The sequence below is a fragment of the Triticum aestivum genome, chromosome 7A (assembly GCF_018294505.1).
Source record: "Triticum aestivum cultivar Chinese Spring chromosome 7A, IWGSC CS RefSeq v2.1, whole genome shotgun sequence".
In the NCBI taxonomy this organism is placed as follows: Eukaryota; Viridiplantae; Streptophyta; class Magnoliopsida; order Poales; family Poaceae; genus Triticum; species Triticum aestivum.
In genome coordinates, this window is record NC_057812.1 from 673,388,480 (window position 1) to 673,412,316 (window position 23,837).

A 23,837-nucleotide genomic window follows, 5' to 3' on the forward strand; every position below is an offset into this window, starting at 1 on the left:
CTTGGAGTTGGAATCGATTACACGGACTCAGGGCTTGTAGGGGTGGTCGATAGCAGTTTGCATTACATGTCCGTGAGAGCATTACAAGCACCCCCCACAATCAAGGTACGTCAAGCGAGTTTTGCTAGCCAACCTCGCAGGATTGGAGCGGCATATATTTTCTCTATTGGACATAGCGTTCCTCTTCAATGTCGTTGAGTTTCGCAGATATGCTTGTTACATGCCACATTGATATGATGATTCTTGGTGTGCACTGTGACGGCGGCGAAGACAATCGAGTGCCCGGCCGTGTGTTGTGGGGTGTTGTCTTCTGGAGTGTTGTATGTATTATGATGCTTTAGGTCTAGTCTAGCTAGGCGTTGCTCAGGTTTTTGCTTAGTTTTCCGTGAAAACAGAGCAATCATTTTTCTTATCTAATTTTTTGGCACTTGTCTTACGCTGTCTAAATTGTACCGTATTGGTCACAAGTCATATCAGTCACAATAACAGAAAATGGCGCCGTGTGCCCTTTTTCGCATTGAGTCGGCTTGTATTCAGCATGAGTCACAAGGGTAATTAACACACGATGGGAATAATGCCACATGACTCACCAATTCGGCTCCCGAGCTCATTTGCTTCCTTGCTTGAACAGTAATATATAACAGCTAGAAAAATTAAAAAAACTGATATTTTTGGCATGAAAGATGTTTGAGTGTGTGATATCCATGTCTTGATGATGTGTGAACATTTGGGTAGCTCTGAGAAAAAAAATTGGGGTTATTGAGACAGTTAATGTTCACGCGCATTTCAAACCGATTTTCTCTTTTTTGCCACGAGTTGCTCAGATGTTTGAACACGCTGAAATTTTGCCCGGACATCACGCATTCGAGAGTCTTGGTTGACAAAAAAATTCTATATTTTTTGAATTTTTCTTTATTCTTTGTTTTTACTGTTCACTGAGTGTAGATGAGCCCGTGTCCAGAAATGAATATTTGCACGTGATTTTCATTTATACCGTATGATGTCATCCTTGATGTGCCATGAAAACAAAATTAACAAGTGGAGAATCTTAGCATGTGCTCGTTCTGTTTCTTTTTGGTCCGCAAATAAGATTTATCATATCAGATCCCTTAATGTCTGGCCAACATTATATATTAAAACATATCAACATTAGTAATATCAAATCAATATAAATTCAAAAATTCAAATATCATTAGATTCATCATGAAATTAATTTTTGTATTATATTTATTTATTTTCATGAAAAAATACGATCTATACATCAACTCTCAAGGTAATACAAAGAACACCAGAAGTAAAAGTTACATCCAGGTCTATACACCATCTAGCGACGACTAGAAGCACTGGAGCGAGCAGAAGGCGCATCGCCATCATCACCCGTCCCTCATCGGAGCTGGGTAAACATTTCTGTAGTTGACAGTCGGCAAGTCGTCGTGCTAAGGCTACATAGGGCCAGCGCACCAGAATATCAACAGCTGCCGAAAAAGAGAAGCGTTGATCGGAATTATGCAACCTGCAGATATATAGACGCAGAGGAACGGAGACTAGATCCAAGCTGATCCAAGAAGACAAACGCCTACCGGATCCTACGAGATCTGCTGGTGACATACCTCTAGGGCTGAGCCAAGAGGTCCTAGCTCACAATCTTGATGAGTGCTCAATAGTTCGGCTCGTTAAGTTCGTGACTCACCTCTTAGAGAATAGATCCAATCATCGATTTCAGCTCATTAAGATTAACGAGCTACCAAATTTCACAAGTATCTCGTTAAGCTCGTTAGTAACAACACAACACATATTTTTATCTTACATGACAAAAAAAATGTATCACAGCAGCTCATCTTTTCAATCTAATCTAGATAGGAGGCAACAAACTAGTGTGTTTCCTTTTGTAGTCACAATCTTCCTTCTTAAAAACCGCATCTACACACTCATCATATAGACCGTAATACATAAGAAGTTGTTAACGAGCGCTCGCGAGTTTAATGAGCTTCAAGCAAACCGGGCCAAGCAAGGTTTTCTACTCGTTAATATTAATGTGCCGAGGCTAACGTGTACATGAGCTTAACGAGTCGAGTAGCTTGTTATCCACTCCTACATACCTCCACATGCCCTCTGACGACGCTAAAAGCATCACCGGGACGGGGGCTAGGCAGGGAGAACCTTATTCCATCTTCAGGATGCCGCCACCGCCTCACCTTCATAATCATGGCACAAACCCTAACTAAACTCAGAAAAATACCTAAAAAATGGAGCCCTCCTGCTGGCAAGGAATGGGATTCATCGTGCCTCCATGGTCCTAGGACCATATGAGACAAGGCGAATATATATCCTTCAGTATTTTCGATGTTGATATTTGTATAAATTTGATCAAAATTTATAAGCTTGACCCCCAACAAATTTTACTATAAAATATGCAAGGAAAAAAGAAAACCGAGGGAGTGCTGAATTCGAGATTTTTTTAGCATCAGTACAAACACAAGCGCTCATATACACGCGCATACACTCATCCCTATGAACGCACACACGCACACCCTATCCCTATGAGCACCTCCGAGAGACTGAACCGGCATATCATCTTGAGATTTACGAAGTTACCGTAGGCGCCTCGTCGTCGACGGGAACATCTCCTTTGGCGATTTTCCTCTTACTGATTGTATTGTACTCCTTATACCCGCAAAAAAAAATTGTATTGTACTCCAAGAAACGAGAGACAATCGTCAGAAGGAAAAAGGAGGCTCTGGTCGTATCTCGGGCAGGTCTTCTTTTAACATTCCTTTTTGCGGCCCTGGGAAGACCCCGAGGACAAGTTTTTGGTCCTGTATAAGCATACCCCCGTACGTTCACCGGAGCAAAATAAAACGCGACGAGTCCCCCAACATCGACCGACCTTTACAGCCCGAGGCAAGATCCTCCTGAGAGCAGGTCCAACTCGACCGACCTTTACAGCCCGAGGCAAGATCGATCGCGACCCCAGAAGACCAAAATACAGATTCGCCGTTCACGTGCGATCGACACGCGCGACAATGAGCGTCGCCGGCTCAACCGATGCCGCCGGCACGCGGACGGTGTGCATGGCGCTCAAGATCCCGGCGACGACGGCCAGCGGGGACCGGAGCCAAGCCTACATCACGGCCAGGAGGTTCGCCGTGCTCGGCTACGAGTGGCAGATCGACTACCACCCCAACAGCCGCTACCCCTACCACCACAGTAAAAGCTGGGTGAAGCTCCGCATCAGCCTCGTTCGCACTCCCTCGCCGGACGCCGGCGCCGTCACGGCCTCCTTCACCTTCTGCCTGGTCGATCCCAGCCGCACGCTCAGGCCCTTCCGGGAGGTGGCGGCCAATTGCCCTCGGTTCCGGCAAGGGACATCCCAGGAGGTCCTGCTCGTGTCCCGGGCCGCGCTGGAGGCGTCGGGCTACCTCGCCCGCGACGGCAACTGCTTCCTGCAGTGCAAGGCCGTGCTCTCCCGCGAGACGTACACGTACGGCGGCGACGGAGCCGAGACCGCCATCCATCCCCGTGACCTGGGCCATGACCTCGGCGACCTCCTGAGGAGCCAGAGCGGCGCGGACGTCACCTTCGTCGCCGGCTCGGAGTCCTTCCGCGCGAACAGGTGCGTGCTCGCCGCGCGGTCGCCGGTCTTCGCGTCCGAGTTCGCTGGAAGCCTGATGGAGGAGACCCACGAGGTAAAGGACACCGACGCGGACGCCTTCCGGGCCCTGCTCCGCTTCATCTACACGGACGCGCTGCCGCCACAGCTGGAGAAGATGGGCCGCTGGCCGGACACCGGGAAGGATGGCCAGGAGGCGGTGTCGATGGCGCGGCGTCTGCGAGGAGAAGGTGTGCGCCAGCGTTGGCGTGGGCACCGTCGCGACGGATCTGGTCCTGGCGGAGCGGCGTGGTTACAAGAAGCTCAAGGACAGGTGCATGGAGTTCCTGGTGGCCAGCCCGGCGGACATGCTCGAGGGGTGCAAGCTTCTCGAGGCGACCTGCCCCTCGGTTTTGACTGAGATCCTCACGGCTGTCGCCGCTAGGAGCTGCCAACTCGCACTGGGAGGTGGTGCACTTAGTTAGCTGTGTTGGGTGCAAATTGTGAGAGCGTGGGGGAGGAGGTGTCTGTTTTCTATGAGCACTAGTAGATGTCTTAATTTAATCGATGGTAAAAAGAAAATCAAGGAACTGGCAAATTCACTAATGGGGGTGGCTTCCGGGACGAGGAAAGGAATTTTATAATTAATCCCCCACTTTGATTCCTGTCCCGTTAGCATCTCCGATCCGAGAGTTGGGATGACTCCATGAATAATTACACTGAGCAATTTTGTCACCCCTATAATTTTATAATTTTGTCACTTTAATTTTATAATTTTACAGACGCAAGCGGTCATATATACGTGCATACACTCAACTCTATGAATGCATATATGCACATCGGGAACGTCTCCTCCCACTGAATGCGGATCACCGGAAATTCTAAAATAAATACAGGAATAAATGCGAGCACCTAGATTTGAACCCTGGTGGGCTGGGGATACCATAATTCCTCTAACCATCGTGATGTAGACCTTTTTGCATTTGTACTCAATAAACTGCCATGTCAATTACTATGTTCTCTTGCCATGGCACCTCGTATTTATTTTTGCCATGTTACATAGTCTTGATTTTGTGGAGACAAATTTCACCCAATTTTACAATATGTAAACTGCCATGTCAATTAGTCGCGATTTGTTATCATGAGACTTGTGATTGGATTAGTTGCCAGGAGTATCGATAGGGTTCACGCATCATCATGGAAAATTTTAGAAATCTTGATAGTTACACGGCAAAATATTTTCACGCACACTCGTTCAAAACACGGCAGTTTTAATTAAAATACCATGGCAAGTTTTGACACGAATGTGCCATGGCAGTTTTCTTGTTCATACTTTGCTTTTTAACCTTTTGTGTCTTTTTCACACTCGGCAAATTCCTCATTCAGAACACGGCAATTTTAATTAAAATACCATGGCAATTTTTGATATGAATCTGCCATGGCAATTTTCTCATTTTCATACTTGATTTTCAACTTTTTGTGTTTTTTTCACGGATGGCAAATTCCTTATGCAAAACATGACAATTCTTGATATGAATCTGCCATGGCAATTTCTTGTTTCCATGATTGATTTTCAACATTTTGTGTTTGTTTTCACACACGGCAAATTCCTCATTCAGAACACGGCAAATTTAATTAAAATACAATGGCAATTTTTGATATGAATCAGCCATGGCAATTTTCTTGTTTTCGTATTTGATTTTCAACTTTTTGTGTTTGTTTTCACACACAGCAATTTTAATTAAAATACAACGGCATGTTTTGATACGAATGTGCCAGGGCAAGTTTCTTGTTTTCATACTTGATTTTTAACTATTTGCTTTTTTCACACACGACAATTTTATAACCCAAAAAATGTTATTTTTTATAAAAATAGCATGGCTTGAATATGCATTTGCCATGGCATCTTTGAGTCATTTGTTTTTGTGTTTTAATCACATACATGGCAATTTTTACCCAAAAGATGCCAATTTTAACAAAAATAACATGGCAAATTTGAATACGCATTTGCCATGGCAATTTTGAATCATATGTTTTTCTGGTTATTATTCACATACATGGCAATTTTATTTCCCCAAAGATCGCAATTTTTATTAAATGATAAAAATAGCATGGTAAATTTGAATATGCATTTGCCATGGCAATTTTGAATCATTTCTTTTTCTGTTATTACTCAGATACATGGAAATTTTATTACCCAAAAGATGGCATTTTTTATAAAACTACCATGGCAAATTTGAATATGTATTTGCCATGGAAATTTTGATTCATTGCTTTTTTTGTTATTATTTTATTACCCAAAAGATGGCAATTTTTATAAAAATAGCATGGCAAATTTGAATTTTTTTTGTTGAAAATACCATGGAAAAATTGAACATGTATTTTTTACCATGGCAATTTTTGATCAACTTTTTTTAGTACTTCACATTCTTCACAGTTGTTCTTCATAAAGCATGGAAAATTTGATAAAAGTAGCACGACATTTCTGAATATGCACTTGCAATGGCTATTTTGATTTTTTTTGTTGAATATGCACTTGCCTAGATTTTTCAAAGTTCATTTGCATTGCCACTTCTTTTGTTCACAAGCATTTTTGGTGTTTTTCAACATGTTGCTGCCATGGCAAATATCAGTCCAAACAAAACTATTAGATTTTCAACATCATTCTCCATTAGCACATCATGCCATGTGTTTCTTCTGCATTGTGTATATATATATATGCATGGCAATTCATATTTAAGTGCCATGGCAAATCTGTCATGTAGTTATCCATTCATCGCACTTTTTATCATACAAAGCATGACACTTATAATTAAAACACCATGGCAAATATTAACTTGCATTTTTTTCCATGGCAATTATGTTCATAATATGTGCTACTTCACATACATGGAAAATTCCTCATACAAAAACACGACAATTTTTATTTAAAATAACATGGAATTTTCTTGTTCATATTTCTAATTTCAATCTTTTGTATTTTTCTCACACATGGCAACTTTCGCATACATTATATTTAAACTTAATTAAAAATACCATGGCAATTTTAACTTATGAATTTCCCATGGAAATTTAATATATTTTTTGTATGATGGGAATTGCCATATATTTGTTTCTTTTGAGTCAGAAAAAAACTTTTCGCCCATGGCAATTTTTTTGCTTTTAATAGTTGATCGCATTTTTTTCATATCATAGCAAAAACTAGGCTTTAATATGTCAACGCAAAAAAATCTTGGGCTTTTGTTTTGTTTTGTTACTGGGCTTTTTGTCTTTTCTGTGTTACAGGGAAACAACCTGTAGGGGCGACCGGGAGGCCGTTCGGGCATGGGTCTGCTCGTACCGAACGAGATCGTTCGGTAGGAGGCAATGCCCGTTCGGAACGAAACGTTCGGTCGGCACCTGCCACACCGCCTGAAGTTTGGTGGTATCGGTATCCTTTTTTATATTAAAATCAACTTTATTTTTAAAAATTTAGAAACCATCTACTCTCTCTCTCTCTTACACACACACACACACACTCACTCACTCACTCACTCATGTTGTGCTCCCATTCCCCTTCTTTTTCCCCGTCATTTTTAACAGATACTTGTGCCTCACATAGATATAAGCAAAGTAGAGCATGATGTTTGCTTGTTGGTGTACGCACACAAGGTGTTTGACGGAATCCTTTAAGTATTTAACTTACTTTGGTCGCCTTTGTTGAAGGTGTTGTATGCTTGTTGATGTGTTGGCCTTCAGTTGTTAGTCTCGGCAATTAGGATGTCAGCCAGACGCGGCGACAACAATACGAGGGCGTTTATCTTTTCTTGATGACATTGTTGCAGAAAAAGTAGATTTACTTGTAATATTTTATTAATATCTTGTAAGGAGTCTAACGTGGTTGCCTATGTTTTGTATTTCATTTGTGGATGTCTTTGTCCTCATTATCTTACATCAACTATAATAAAAATGGCCGTGTGCATCACAATGATGCAGAGGTAGGGGGCTCCTACCCAAGAAATTGTCACAAGGATCCCATGTGACAAGTATGATGTCGGCCATAATGTTAAGTTTACCATGATGCTTACATATAATGGCCACCACACTCACAAATTTGGATGAATCAGTTAGCTAGACCCTTGGAATGTCGTAGCAACGCAGTTGAGGACGACCCTGAAGAAAGGCTGGCGGCGTCGGTGTTGACCAAAGAAGAGCGAGCACAACTGGAGGTGCACGTGGAGCTATCAAGGGAGAAGGCTTCATATGGGCCAGAGGATGATGTGGGGTCCGGCACAGTCCACATCTGCAGCGCGAGCGCTGGTAGCCTCACCTCGTCGGACTGCAGGACGTGCATGGCCTGGGCAACGGACGGCCGCTTGCTCCGGTCTGGGTGCGCGCACCAGAGCCCAACGACGAGCACCCTCACCATCCACCGGTCATTGGCCTCGTCACCCCTCAGGCGCTCATCCACCGCGCCGAGGATCACGTTCCTGCCGTACAGGCCCCACACCCACCTGACCAGTGTGAAGGATTTCCCCGCGGTCTCCATCACCGGCCGCCGGCCAGATACGATCTCCAAGAGGACGACACTGAAGCTGTAAACGCCCGACTCGGTGCACGGTCGACGCGTGTTGACGAACTCCGGGTCGATGTAGACTACGGTGCCGAGCACGGCCTTGGTGGTCTGCAGCAACCCCGTGTCGTGGTCCATGAGCCGGGCTAAACCGAAGTCCCCGAGCTTGGTGCTCATGGACGAGTCAAGCATGATGTTGCCGGGCTTAATGTCGGTGTGCACGATGCACTGCTCCCACTCTCCATGGAGGTAGTGTAGCGCAGATCCCAAGCCAAGGATTATCTTGTACCTCTGTGGCAGTGGCGTAGCCAGCCCGATTTGCCAGGTTGGTCCGGTAATAGAAATATTTACACAAGTTTTGTTTATTTTAAAAGAAATATTTTTTTTACTACACTGTACACAAGCTATGGGGGAATTTCAGGGTGGTCCATGGACCACTCTGGCCACCCCCTAGCTACACCACTACTCTGTGGCCATGTCAGATACTTGCCGTCCTTGCTGTAGAGGTGCCTGTCTATGCTGCCCTCTGTGACGAGCTCGTAGACAAGCAGAAGACCCTTGTGGCTGTCGCACCAACCCAACAGTTGCACAAGGTTTCGATGCTTCAATCTGCTGATGATCCTCTCCTCGGCCTCGAACTCCTTCCTCCCATGCGCCGATGACTCCGCCAACAACATCTTGACCGCCACCACACGATGGTCGGTGGTTGCGGGTGTGAGCGTGAGATGACCCCGGTAAACGCTACCGAAGCCGCCTCGCCCGAGCTTCTCCTCCTCCGCGAAGTGTTTTGTTGCCGCAACCAGCTCGAGGTAGGTGTACCGTCTGGGACCGCCGGCAGCCACACCTCTCTCAAGATCAGCTCTGTTGACACACCGTTCTTGGCTGTTCTTATTTGCTCTCATTTTCTTGCGGCGCCGCCATAGCACCACGGCCGCACGCACTAATAAAAGGAGAAATGGGACTAGCACGGATAGTAGGATCATTACTAGCTTTTTGTGGTTGTTCCTAGTCGGAAGAGGAGGTAGAGTGGAGCTAAATGACCATGACAGTATCTGGTGCAGCTCGGAGGCGTCGCCGGTCGTGGTGGAGAAGCCGGCAGCGACCTCCTCCGGTAAGCATCTGCGCTAGACCTGGCCATCCTCCGGGCCGGGCCGGGCCTGACCAAGCCCGAGGTAGAAAACTCAGGCCCGAGCCCGGCCCGGCCTGACCGTTGGGCCTAGTTTTCAGGCCTGAGCCCGGCCCATCACAGCAAAAACACACCGGGCCTCTTCAGTAAATGGCAGAAACAATGGGCCCAGGCCTGGCCCAACCTAGCCTTCGGGCTCGAATCCTAGTCCCAGGCCCGGCCCGGGAGCAGCGTCGGGCCGGGCTTTTTCAGGTCGGCACGGGCCGGGCTGTTCGGGCCGGGCGGCCCATGGCTAGGACTAATCTGTGCTGAGATCGACGGTTGCATTGGCCTGGTACAAGGCATCGTCGATGAGGAGATCAACGGCCAGCATCCGGGACTCGTTATGGTACCTCACAGTGGCCTCCATAACATAGGATGACGTGAGGTTCCTGCCCGGCCTCGTCCTCGTGTCCGTGGACGCCACGAAGTTGATGGAGCTGATGTTGCTGCCGATATGGTTGCCGTTGATGTCGGCATAGTGCGAGTTGCGGAGAGTGTCAAACTCCACGGCCACGACGCGGGTGCGACCCGTCCTGTTGGTGAAGGCCGGGAGGAGGCCGAGGCCGCCGCCTTTGCTGCTGGGCGAGATCTCTGAAGGGAAATGCGCAACGAAGAAGGCCATCCCGTCACATCCTGTCCCCGTCAGGTCGGCCTTCTCCAGCATGATTCAGAAGGAGGAGTTGGCGGTGAAGCTGGCCATCTCGCCGGTGACGCAGTTCCACAGCGGCACTTTGTGTCTTTGCGACTCCCGGCCGACACAACTCACGACGTTTTTTGTCAGCTCGAGCATCATCGCCGACCAGGTCGACCCATGAGCCGACGCTGGGGTCGGAGAAGTCGAGGTTGAAGGAGAGCGAGAAGGCCCAGCGAGGCACGTAGTAGAGGTGTAGCAGCAGCACCAGGACTAGGGTGGTAGGAGTAGGACGATGGTGGGAGCCTATCGCTTAGACTAGCCACAGTGGGAGTAACTTCAACAGTAACATCGAGTCCAACTCAGCAAATTTGCTTATGTGGCAATGAGTTAATGAGAAGAGAGATAGTTTAAATAAATTAGTTAGTTACTATAACATCACATCTCCCAATGCAATATGAGTCTATAACCTAATAAATAAAACTTTGCATAACATCACACTTATGTTACTACCTCCATCCGGGTTTTTAAGTCCCACAGACCAAAACGCATGGACCAAGGCGCTCTCTGCTGTACCTGCGCTGAGATATGGAGCGGCCAATAAGCTTCGCGCAGTAGTCACTACATGCATCGAATTCCTTCACACGCGTGCATGCCTAGTACTCCCTTCGGTCCTTTTTAGTTCGTATATAAGATTTATCTGAAGTCAATCCTCGTAAAGTTTGACCAACTTCATAGAAAAAAATATCAACATTCATAATGTGAAATCAATACCAATTTATGCATTAGGACTTAAATTTTCATATTGTATAACTTTAGCATGATAGATGTTAATATTTTTTCATATAAATATGGTCAAACTTTTCAAAGTTTAACTTCAGACAATTCTTATATACAGAGTAAAAATGACCGGAGACTCTTTCTCTCTCCCTTGATTACTCGCTCTCTCTCCCTTGCATGCATGCAGCACATAATTACTCTCTCTCTCTCTCCTTTGCATGCAGCGCGGCTCGAGGTAGCGGCCTTGTAAATATAGTACAGGCGTGGGATGCTGAGGGGATTTAAAAACCCGGACGGAGGTAGTACTACCCACTATGAAGGTAATAACATAGTTTAGGAATATGTATATGTTACTCGTCTGTGTTGCTCTCCATTCTGACTAGTTTTACCCTTGGTAGTTGGTACGGTACTTGGCACTGGCAGCTTAGGAAGGAGGAAGCTCGGGGAGCATTATAAAATATACTCAGTTCTCTCTGGTTTATAGGGCTTATCTTAAAATCTTACTTTTTCCATTTTATAAGACTCAACTTGGTTGTTTTCCATCACAATTTTAGATTCGAAGGTGCATTAAATAATTGCATGTAAGTATTAAGAGAAAATTGACCAATGCATGTACTTTATGCATGTATGCATTGCAATTAATACATTGATAAACATAATTTTTTTAAGAAAACAAGAGCATTAATTGGGTGTTTTTGTAAATTACAAAAAGTTTTTCATCACTCATCATCTATCTTGGTTGATGAGATTTTTGAATGGAGCCCTATAAACCGAAAAGGAGGAAGTATAGAGGGAAGTTTTATAGCTCATCGGCATTTCAAACCGGCGAGCGGACAACGACGCGGAGTTCAGTGGAGACAAGAGTGAGTAGCTTGGACCTATGAACGTCATGGAATTAGTTGGTCGTCACGTGAGTTTCTTTTTTTAGAGGTATAGCTAAGCTTTATTATCATAGTCCATATGAAGTGATATACAAAAGGGATCATGGGATGGATGAACCATATATGCTGCCCCTGACGAAGAGTTTTTGAAACTTAACTAACCTATCTGCATTATTTTTTGATGCCCGACTTTAAAAATAAATTTACAATTAATTAAATTAGCTTGCTGCTTAATCTCGTTAATGATATAACCATAATTGCTACTAGTCACTCGTTCAATGTCGTTCACCGCCTGCTTTGAATCAGAGGCAATTATAACATTTTGGAATCATCAAGTCTTCTGTCAGAGCCAAAGCTTCTCCGCATGCCATCGCCTCGAGTGTGGCTACATCGATGATTCCCCAGACAATCAGAGAGGAGCTGCCCAATTATCGTCCATCATCATCTCGACACACTGCAGATGCCGCTCCTCTCAGCTTGGATTTTGCCATCCTTGCATCAACATGGATTTTTGCGTATCCTCAAGGCGGCACCCTAGGCCTCGCCGCTGTTCTTCTGATCTCAGCCGGTGCCCTTGTCTCCTTCTCTATTGTCATCTCCAGTTCTGATATAAACCTCACGTCCCAAGCAGGCAGTTCTGGGCTCTTTTAGACGACGATTGGGAGTCACTAGGAGAGCGGGAGGCGATAGTTCATCGGCGCAGACAGGGCAACAGTGGTGAGATCTGGCCATCACTACTGCTGGTGCACCGCGCTGAGGGCCATGGGCAGTGTTTCTCGCTGGTGGCTGGGTTGGGTCCATATGAGCCTCAGACCAATGCCGGCACGCGGTTTTCCGATTGGAGACCCGCTCGTAATTCCTGCTCTGACTAGGCACACCAAGTCGCTGTCATTGGTTTTGTCGAACGGAGGGGGCTCGTAGTGCTCGAGCCCGTCGGCGGTGGTCCTGCTCGTAGCATGTACCCGCGGTCCGACGCGAGGACTCCTATTCAGCATGTAGCGTGCTGGAGGAGTCCCTGCGCGCACCCCCTCGCTCCCCCACGTGCAGCCGACCCATGAGCAGCAGCGGGGCGCCCCCTTTTTTTCTTATTTAAATAATTCAAGAATTTGAAATAGTTCCAAAATTTTAAGAAGAATAATTTTTGCGAAAAAGTTCGTGGCGCCAAAAAATTCATTATTTAAAAAATGCAAGTGAATTTGGAATGTTCACGAGTTTGAAATGTTTGTGATTTGAAAAAATATTCATTATTTAAAAAATGCAAGTGAATTTGGATATTGCGGAACATTTTTTGAATTTGATGACCTATTTTTAAACATTATGGTGAATAAATTTTGAATATGATGAACAATTTTTCAGTTAGATGAACAATTTTTTTGGAAGAAAAATGTATGAACAAATTTTGAATTTGATGAACATTTTTCGAAATTGATGAAAAAATGTCAAATTTGATGTATTTTTTTAAAATGATGAACAAATTTTGAATTTTGATGAAGAAAAAATGAATTTGATGAACATTATTTGGTATTCAATCAACAAATTTTGAATCCGATGAACTTTTTTATCCTTGATGAACAAAATTTGTAATAATAGAACACCTTCTTTGAAAAAAAAATAGATGAACAAATTTTTAATTCGATGAACAAAAAAAAGGTTGTGGAATTGAAAAGAAAAAATGAAGAAAGGTGAAAATTTGTAGAAGAATAAAGAGAAAGAAAAATAAAAATAAAAATAAAAAAAGAAAAGAAACGAAAAAAAGAAGAAAAAAGGAAAGAAAAAAAATAGAAAAATGGGCCAGCCCATACGACACCCGCGCTGCGAGGGGGGTACACGCTACCTCTGATCGCGAGCTCCCTACGCGCTGTATAGGATTCCCTGTCTGGCAAGGCTCCACGGGTTGCTTGAGCTGGGTTTCCATCGATCTCGCAGATGGGACCGAGGCCCACATACCTTGTTGGGCTACCGGGGATTGTTGGGTTGGAGCAGGTGCTTGATTTTGGTGTTAGTGGTTTTGTGAATTATAGAAAAGAAGAGTGATTTCGTGAACTCATGGGTGTCGGCGGGCTCCTGCAAAGGTCACTTTTCTTTGCTTAAGAGCATGTCAAATGGTGCATCCAACCACCGCCACGTGTTGCACTTTGAGCGGGTTTTTTTTTCTTCAGAAAGCAACACTTTTCAGCGAGCTGCAGGAAGCTCAATTGTGCTTTAAAGAAAAGCACGGCCTAGCATCTACGGAAGCACCTATGTGCTTCTCAAAATGGAAAAACATAGTTGTACTTCGTGCCTCCTGAAAGGGAAAAGTATAATTGTGTTTTCATCGGCAAAAAACAGGAAAATACAGTTTGTGCTTTTGCCAGAAAGCACCGCTGTGATTCCACGAGAAGCACAACATGTGCTTCCCCCCAAAAAAGTAAAAAAAATGCAATTGTGCTCATGGGCGTGTTGTTTTTTCTTCCGGTTTTTTGTTTCCATTTTTTTGGTTGGCAATCTTTTTTGTTTTTGTTTTTTTGTTTCTTTGGGTTTTTTTCAGTTGGGAAAACCATAACTAAGGTTTACAAACCTCAATCTTCAATGCCCCGATGCATCCATTATTCATATTGTTTTTTGCGGGGGATATTCATATTGGTCTTGCGGAGTAGAAATTATGTTCACTGGATGGATGAAGGTGCATCCACCATCGGTTTCTTCTTCGCCAAATTAGTCGGACAACATAAAGAAAAGTAGGGCGTGTCAATAAGAGCGGTGCAGCAAACGCTCACTTCCAGTAAGTACACTATGCTTTCTAATTTTGGAGTTCTCTGATTCAATTGAGGCGTCAATCTTTGATTCACGGTTTTGACCAGGTTAATGATTTTGATTGATGTTATTTCGAATTTGGTGATAGTTTTATTCATGTGAGGTGTTCAATTTTGCATCTAGTTCACAATTAAGACCGGTCAACGATTTTGATTGAGGTGACTAATTTTGAATTTGGTTCATGATTTTAACCGGGTCAATAATTTCTCAAATCGTCCGGCAACAACACAAGAGTCCTGCCCACCTCCTCATTACCTGGCAAAAAAAAAGTCAACATGTGACACTATAGCATCATTATAGTACATGTGGTCGCCAACACAAGAAATTTTGCCACATACATGTGGATAGATTAGCAGTTAACACAGAATCACTCTTCTAAAAAGGGCCCATCAAAATATCAAATTTTTAAAAAAGACATACACCATCAACTCCCTCGCATGCCAAACTAAAAGAAAAAAAATCCCGACAACACAAACGGCGCAGGAAAGCATGCACAACCCTTCTAGTAATGAAGTATATAAGAACCTACGACATTTAACATTAGGAGGATAAGCATAATTTTAATTTATTTTGGTGGACCATAAAATCAATCTCATAGATCGCCATAAAGGCAAAAGATCCGTAAATTTGTTTAGGTCGCTCACTTGAGGCGGCAAAACCGTCCGTCGTCAATCGATGTGGCATCGGACATTGAGGCCGATGTCGGCAAGGGGGGGGGGAGGGGATGGTGGTGGTAGTTGGCTAGGGACGAAGCTAGAAAAAAACACTTGATGTGGTCATATCCATGGCAATGGGGTCATCTTTCATAAATCAACAGTGATTAGTACTAAGTTACCGAAGGATTTAGTAATTTCATTGGGTCAATTGACCCCAATGCCTATGGATCTGTATCCTCTAACATTGAGAAGGGAAGTTAGAGAAGCTACAGTACCCTAACTTTTCTTTTTTCTATCCATATGATTAAGGCTAAAATGACTTAAAGTAATTTGCAAATTGATGACCTATTGTGTACATGTATAGTAATTACATACAAACAAATTGATGGTGAAATAAAATTAATTTAAATTATTTATATCTACAGTAAATATCAACAGTAAACAACCTGCTAACTACCTACTAACAGTTCTAACTTTGTTTCTTCATTTCACACTAGGCTAGCACTGTAGCGTGGTGATTTTCCTTCTCTATATTAAAGATTAAAGGATCCGGTTCCAATGCCTACATGCTAACTCCGTCCCTGTAGTTGGCAGGGTGAGCGTGAGAGACGACCACGAGTCATACGTGACTGATTTTCTAGGCGGATGGGGCGACCGACAGTTTTCCGGTAATTTGCTTAACAAATAGGGGTAATCCCCCGAAGTGGACTTTTTGTATTAACTTGATGGCCAAAAGCAAGAGAAATTTTGTTTTTCTGGATTTTAGATTACACTAGGATTCTTCAAAATTCTTTGTTAAAAAAGGATTCTTCAAAATTCTTTGTTAAAAAAGACTTCAAAATTCTTATAAAAAGGTTTCATGCCAAATCGAGGTTTTTTTTGTGATCTTGATTCAAAAGGATTGACCCTCATAGCATCTTCACTAACACCCTCAGGCCACTTTTTAAGCGCCGACCGGAAAAGAAAGGCCCTAGAAATTTGGCATCGGAGCCACTTCACTGCCGGGCGGAGAAGTATAGAAGGGCTCTACACTAGAGTGCGTACCCTGGCCTGATCCCCACTCCCAAAAGCGCCGCAAATCACATCCCCATCCCCAAATCGAGTTCCCCTAGCGAGTGCTCACGGTGACCCGCGACTCCCACGCGTCCCCATCCCCGCCGCCGGCGGACCCGCAAGTTGTGATCTTTGGAGGCTGCATCCATGGAGAACATGCCGGAGCAGCGGCGGCCGAAGCTCTCCGACGCCGCGGATGCCGGAGGCGGCGAGGACCGCCTCGGCGCGCTGCACGACGACATCCTCATCCGCATCCTCCTCAAGTCCGGCGACGCAGCCGCAGCCGCTCGGACCAGCGTCCTCGCCCGCCGCTGGCGTCACCTCTGGGCCCTTCTCCCGGCGCTCTACTTCTTCCGCCCGACCGACCCCCGCCGCATACGCTCTGCCCTCGCCGCCCACCAAGCTCCGGTGCTCCAAGCGCTCGTCGTCATCGCACAGGGCGCCTCTCCCGGATCCGCGGGGGCGTGGCTTCCCATTGCCGCGCGCCGCCTCTCCGGCCCATTGGTTTTCCGCGTGCTGCGGCGGAGCAGGGCTAAGAAAAGAGCCGCCTTGAAGCTGCCGTGCTTCGAGAAGGCCACCAAAATCGTGCTGCGACTAGGGTTTCTCCGCCTCGCGCTGCCGCCTTCCGGTGTATTCACCCGGATCCATCTTCTCATGCTGATGGAAGTCCGGCTGCGTGGTCCGTGTGGGCTCGGCGAGGCTGTCTCCTCGCCGCGGTGCCCATCCTTGCGGAGACTCGTCGTGAAGGATGCCTATGGTCTGGGCGACCTCACAATCCACTCAGAATGCCTTCTAAAACTGGAGCTATTTCGTCTGCCTGACTTGCAGAGTCTCACCGTCGTGGCGCCAGCACTCCAGCTGTTAAAACTGGATAATTGCTTTGCTCTGAGTTCGAGGCAACCAGTTGCCAACATCTCTGCCCCTCATCTGATGTGGCTCGCGTGGATGGATGATTATGATCAAAACTCTGTCCAGCTTGGTGAGATGGCATACCTGCAATCGCTTGTCACCCAACATTTTATCATGTACGGAGAGGATTACCATTCTTCACACAATCGCAATGGTGTGTGTCTTTTGCGGCACTTTGAGCACCTCCACCGTCTTGTTCTCACACTTCAGTGTCCTAAGGTGAGTTCATCCTTATGTTAGTTAGTACAGTAGTATATGCCACCATTGTAATATGCTAGCAAATCACTAGACCCATGCAGTTCAGCTTAAATGATACAAGTATGTTTTTTGAGAGACATTCTCACTTGTTTTGTTTTGTATGGCTTACTGCACCTACTCAGAAGAATGAAGTGAACTTGAATTAGTAAATCACCTCAACTGATCGAGTGCCCTCCCTCCTGCAGCACACCCGCACAAGAAAATGTGATTTTCTTTTCTTATCGAACTCATATATATGATACTTTTGTTTCTGACTTCTTACGAATAGGACATAGCAAACAAGAAATACTTCATGGAGCAAATAACAAGGCTCCCTGACATTAAATTACTGGAACTGGGAATAACAGCATGTGGACATTCCTTTGGAGCCAGCTTATTCCATGTTATGAGGATGTGTACTGCAATAAGAGCGCTAGTTCTTGGACTTAATGTTGCACTTGAAGATGAGGTATGCTATTCTTAATTTGTTTATCTAATATTCAGATACCAGGAATGTCACATAAAAGCAATGTATGTATTTGCATTTTTAGGCATACTCAAGCTTGTAATCCCCTCTAGTTGTTTGCTTGATACTTAAACTTTGCTCCAAATTGTATCGGCGGTGTACATTTTGGGTTAACTTGTTAATTGACTTCTTTTAAAAGTACTGTTAGTCTATTGAAAATGAGAAGAACTAGTAGACAGGGTCCGTTTCCATGAAATAGATGGGACCTCTCTTCTCCTACTCTCCTTCAGTAGGAAATTTAAGATCTTGTTAAATGTGTTATTGATAGCAGAAATTTAATATTGGTTCAAACACTTCCTATTTGAATATTGGAAGCATCACATTTTATGCAATAGGTTGCCTTCAAACTAATCTCCCCATGTCACTCTTTTGTAATTTTGTAGTAGATGACATATCTCGAAATATTCAGCCGGACTAATAATTTCCAGTTTCATCTCTACGCTCTTTAATGTCATCAAACCAGAGCAGTTGTTCTTATTAATCTGATGTTCCCCTTGTTTCAGGAAGAAACTCTGTGCCCGTCAGATTGCATTTGTGATCAGCCACCAAGCTGGAAAACCGAGGAACTCGTGCTGAATCGCCTCGAAGTAGTTGAAATCTCTGGCTTCAGAGGAACTGAACATGAAATCAATGCTGTGAAACAGATATGCAGTTGGGCAACCGTGCTAAGAAGGATGACAGTGAAGTTCCATGACTCGATCACTGAAAACAAGGCTGAAGTGCTCTGCGAGTTGTTAGTAACCTTCTCTAGGCTAGGATTAGACATGATTTTTATTTATAGGATGCCGTGAGAAAGTTCTGTATGCTCGAGAAGATGCCAAATTTCCAGCAACTTATGTGGGGCTGGACCCGACTTGTTTGAATTAGTGGCACTTGTTTGAATTATTTGTGTCTGATGAGACAAAATTTTCTTGGCACTGGTTGTCCCCTTGTTTTCGTGAGAGGTTGGACCGAATCCTGGAGACACTCTTGTGAGCGTTCTGTCAGCTGGTAATCTTTATCTGCCTCTGTGCTCTAACTAAGTCTGGTGCATAGTGATTTTGATGCACTCTGATTTTGTGATGTGCACAGTGATCTATCAAAATCAGGTTTGAGTGGATTGCTGCTGTTGCAATGCCGGAATAATTAACTGCAATATTCAGTTTGTGCAGCTAGAAATGAGCGGTCGTTTGCTGCTAGTTTCCCTGTTTTTAATTTATGGTTTGATACTGATGCTTGCTGTGAATTTTACAAGTGGTCAATTTATCCCTTATGCCTCTTAAAACAACAGCAATTTACCCTTCAAGTTTGAGAAATTAGCACGCTACTTTGGTTAGTAAGTTTGTAACAGATTTCAGTTTAAAAGTTTGCCAGTTTGTTGGAAAGGAAATGTTCGGAACTGATTTCATCTCCTCTGCTTTCCCTCCTCGGAAAATTTGAGATCTTGAATATGGTAACCGATGGCTTCAATCTTACATTTACGTGTTATTCGTTTGTCGAAAAAACATGTTATTCTTTTGTAAATCTGTTTTTGACGGCGCAACTCAAAGTATTGCGTCAGTTTATTGATTTCCAGTTTCATCTCCCTTGTTTCAGTTCTCAAGAAGTTGCCAAAATGCATACCTTTTGTATGGGAAGAAAATACATGGCTATCGATGAAATCTTTTGATGTCACCGCACATTGTAAGCAGCTAACTTACCACAAAACAATCAACTTGGATGGAGAAAGCGAAAATGCTTGAGCAATTAGCATGCGCACATGACGGACGGCGCTTGCTCGCCATTTGCCCAGAAACTTTAGTCACTGGCGAGTAGGGTCCCCCGTTTATTCAGGCACACATACCAGCAAATGTGGCCAACGGCCCGGCCCATCAAAACCACAAACCGGTCACGACATGACACACCGAGACAAGTTTATAGACGGGCCATGTTGTGCCGGCATGTGGGCCTCGCCTCCTTGGACAAGCACGGCACACGTACTAAAAAACTCTGGAACGACACGACATGACACGCGAATATCCGTTTATTGGCGGGTCATGTTGTGTTGGCACGCTGGCCTCGCATCCTTGGACGAGCATGGCACATGTACTAAAATACTCTAGAACGACATGTCACGCGAATACCCGTTTATAAGCGGGTCATGCCGTGCTGACAAGTTGGCCTCGCCTCCTTGGACGAGCATGTCACATGTACTAAATACGGTGGCCTAGGCCCGTGTGGCACTTATGGGCAGTCATCATTTTTGTCCAATTAATTTGAAAAATGTAAAAAAAATACATAAAATTCTAAAAACAATATGGCAAAGTACCATATGAGATAAATATTGAGCTTTATTAGTAGATGCCTAATTAAAACCTTTCATTCCTTTTTTCTAGTAAAACTTCGGGGCCCACATGTGAGGAGCTGGGCACGTGGCTCTTTCCTATGGGCTCTCTTTGCCGAGGGCCCCTCTTGGCAAAAATGGCGCTTGGACTATTTTGCATGACCCACATGTCAGGTGCTGGACACATGGCTCTTTCCTATTGGCTCTCTTTGCCGAGGGTGGCTCTCGGCAAATATGTCGCTCGGCCTATTCTTTGGGACCCACATGTCAGGTGCTGGACACACGGCTCTTTCCTATTGGTTGTCTTTGCCGAGGGCCCCTCTTGGCAAAGTTATGCCACGTGGCAACCGCCGTCCCAGTCTGCCAGTCGTTAGCTACTTTATTTTGCCGAGAGGCACTGTTTGGCTCTCGGCAAACTCTTTGCCAAGTGTCCGTGTCTTGGCTCTCGGCAAATACATGTTTGCCTGAGAGGTGTACACCGGGTGGCCTTTGTCGAGTGCAACTCTCGACAAAGGCTTTGCTTGCGGTTCTTGGCCCTTTGCCGAGTGTCCGTGGCACTTGGCGTATATGGCGATTCCAGTAGTGACAGGCCGAGAAACAAGCCAAGAACAAGCGATGTTCAACCTGCCTCATCATGTTGCATGTGCAAAGTTGTCATTGGAGCATATTTCCGGAAATTGATGAGTCCTATTCTCATGAGAAAATTGATGAATGAAATAGCAAAACCATAATAGTACTACCCAGCAAGTCATCAAGTAAGCAGCTAAAAGTGATTTTCCGCAGCTCAAGCGAAATTGTGTTAGATTTAGTCACTGCTCAAGGCACAAAATATATAGGGATTCACGTGTGCGCATATAGCTAGTGCAACGCATTTGAACAGCATTGTGTTGAACCAAGCAAATCTTGGTATATATAAATGCATCCACAAAGTTAGAATCGCTCGTTGATTTTGCAGTGTCTTCATGCCATTTTGAGTAGACATAAAATAGTCATTAACAGAGTGTCTTAACTCCTGACTATACTTTTTAGGCAAATGCATTGTTTTTGTCTTTGCACCATTAACAAACACGGATGAGTATGCGGGTTAATGAAATTCATGTCAGTCGACAATGGCAACAATTAGCGACCAACTCTATCAAGTGGCATGTCGTGACCTACAAAATGACTCTGCCACTCTTGTGATTAAATGATTTATGCACTAGCCAACTCACCAAAAAGACCAATATATTTCAAAACCAACAATCGACCAACTCTATCAAGTGGCAAAGATACATAATATATGTTGTGACCTACAAAAAGACTCTGCGCGCCACCGGGTCTTGTGGTTAAAGGATTTATGCACTAGTCAACTCAACCAAAAGACGGACCTAATGAAAAGGGACTAGACTTTATATTTATATTTCAATACTCCCCCTTACGCCTGGGCTATTTTAGTGAATCTTTTTTTAATACTGCATGAATACAGTCTTGAACTCAAGACCTCTCAGCTCTGATATCATAAACGATTTATGCACTAGCCAACTCAATAAGACGACCGATCTGATGGAAAGTATATATGCAAAGCAACAAACCACCAATGCTTAGTTAATTAGCGATGAGGAATGGAGCTGAGGTTCCACCCTAGGAATAACTTAGTGGCCAATGAAACCGAACTACTGAATGATGTGAAAATATTTTCACATCAGAAACTATGAAATTTGTTCATTTGCTCACATCTTCCATTTTATTCTTGGCTGAGATAAGACGATGAAAATGATTGGTTGCATGTACTCCAGTGCGGTTGTATCTGGTGACGGCAGGCATGTACTCCAGTGCGGTTGTATTTCGTCGAGATGAGCATAATTGGTTTGATGCCAACAATTGGCATTGCCAATATTTGGCAAGCCAACATTTGGCAAAATCAAAAGTTGCCAAATGTTGGCAACTTTTTGTGAGGTTGAGAAGAAAAGTTGGTAGCCAACCAATCACTAGCCAAATATTGGCATGCCAACTTTTGGCATCGAACCAATCATGCTCAAAATCTTTGCTGCATGCAGAAGGTGACGGAGCACAAGTTGGATTAGGAGCTAGTCGACGGATAGTGCTTTTTCCATGAAGGACTTGCTACAGAAGCTCAAGGGGGGCGAGTAGAAACTTGAATAGCTGTAGCAAAAGCACGGTGCAGAACAATATAGCTGGATATATGTGTATTTATCCGTTGATGAGAATCTTTTTACTGTGATGTAACTGCAATTTCTGACAGCGAAACTGAAAATTGTAACTATGCTGTAGCAGTTAGCTGCTGTCATTTCGTCATGAAATGTTAAGAAAAAAGAAGAAGGAATTTAGAAAAATATACATGTGAAGCTGGACCAGGTTTCTTGGGTTCTGAACTTGTCGATCAGAACTTGGGAATTTTCGGAGTGACCACATCTTCATCATCACTGACTAGTGATTGCCACTAGCCTCTTGCAGAGGGAGGGCAGTAAGTGCAATTTACTTTCTGACTAATAACTTGTTCATGATATATATTCTGAGGAGCAGAGGTAAGAATCTCATAACTATAGGCCATTATCAGTACCACAAATAAGGAACCAAGAGGAGTACAGGCCATGGTTTGCTTAGTTTGCTGTAGTAAATATCTGGATACTGAATTCTGCGTGCAACAAGATTCACTCGGTGGAATACTAGGCTATGTGTTATGTCAGGTACTTAAGAAGAAAGCAGCCTAGTGGCAGGCGCCAAACCAAATCATCCAGGAGATTTCCGTACAAAAAAAGGTACTCCCTTCGTTTCAAAATAGATGACTCAACTTTGTACTAACTTTGTATTAAAATTAGTATAAAGTTGAGTCATCTATTTTAAAACGGAGGGAATATTACATAAGAACGGTATCATCCCTTGGATCTCATCTTATCATTGGCATTACATAGGTACAAAATTTCATATAAGTTAAGTCAGTTACCTTGAACAAGTCATCGTGGGAGATTGGAGGATCAGTAAGGCGGAGGGAGCCTTGAAGGTGATGGAGTCAGCCAAGTGTTCGATAACTTTCAGAAGCAATAGTGACAAGTGGGGGCGGCAGCACTGGAGGATTTCATTTTTGATGGTGCTACTCGGGTGCCAAGTCATGACTTTCAGGATGAAAACCTAAGATTTGACCTTCATTGGTTGTGCCTGGCAATTGCCTTGCTGAAGATATTGTTTGAGAGCTCAAACTTTTTTCACGAAAAACCTAAGATCTTCGATCGGACGATAATGTCGCTTGTGCACTGTTTTCTTCTTGAAGGCATCGCTTTTGGAGACCTTTTATGTTTTCAGGTGTTGTCTTTGGTGGTGGTTTGTGTGATGCTGCTGAGAGGAGTTGATCACTAGACAATGCCTTTGTCCTTTTTTTTCTTTTTTTTTCTTTAGGGGTTGTGTGCATCCTAGATGTCTTTGAGACATTTTGTTGGTGCAGGGGCTTTGATGTAATTGGTATCTTTATGATATTAATATTATTATTTTTCAAGAAAAAAAAGTTAAATCCCTGAACTGCTGTTCGTATAAGATGTTCACTCATCTTGTTCCCATGATATAATAACGTATTGTTACAGTTCTAACAAGAGACTGTACTATCGGAGTCAAGGCGGATATAGATTTAGTAAAATACTAGCTGTAAACTCGCGGAAGCAAAGGGTACACAAGTCGTGGGTGGGCTCATGCTCTGTTTGAATGGTGGTCCGCTTCGGTTCGGCCCAAGCCTCCTGACTACGGGTCTTGCTCACTCCGTCAGAAGTTA

At 44.2% G+C, this 23,837-nt stretch overlaps 1 protein-coding gene and 2 pseudogenes across 1 annotated transcript; 2 read left to right on the forward strand and 1 right to left on the reverse strand.

Annotated features, from left to right (window-relative positions):
- Window positions 1-2,779: 2,779 nt before the first annotated feature.
- On the forward strand, window positions 2,780-4,194 carry LOC123154977 (BTB/POZ and MATH domain-containing protein 2-like; annotated as a pseudogene).
- Window positions 4,195-7,691: 3,497 nt separating this feature from the next.
- Window positions 7,692-10,571, reverse strand: LOC123153702 (L-type lectin-domain containing receptor kinase IX.1-like; annotated as a pseudogene).
- Window positions 10,572-16,065: 5,494 nt separating this feature from the next.
- On the forward strand, window positions 16,066-18,686 carry LOC123149175 (putative FBD-associated F-box protein At5g56390). The gene is made up of 3 exons (XM_044568734.1): window positions 16,066-17,231; window positions 17,539-17,718; window positions 18,279-18,686. The coding sequence occupies exons 1-3, from the start codon at window positions 16,251-16,253 to the stop codon at window positions 18,564-18,566; spliced, it is 1,449 nt and encodes a 482-aa protein (XP_044424669.1). The 5' UTR covers window positions 16,066-16,250; the 3' UTR covers window positions 18,567-18,686.
- Window positions 18,687-23,837: the final 5,151 nt, after the last annotated feature.

Excerpts from the sequence above, each read along its gene's own strand:
- LOC123149175 (XM_044568734.1), top strand. The coding sequence starts at position 16,251 with ATGGAGAACATGCCGGAGCAGCGGCGGCCGAAGCTCTCCGACGCCGCG. Across the intron at positions 17,232-17,538 it reads TCACACTTCAGTGTCCTAAG|GACATAGCAAACAAGAAATA; the intron begins GTGAGTTCATCC and ends TCTTACGAATAG. Across the intron at positions 17,719-18,278 it reads ATGTTGCACTTGAAGATGAG|GAAGAAACTCTGTGCCCGTC; the intron begins GTATGCTATTCT and ends CCCTTGTTTCAG.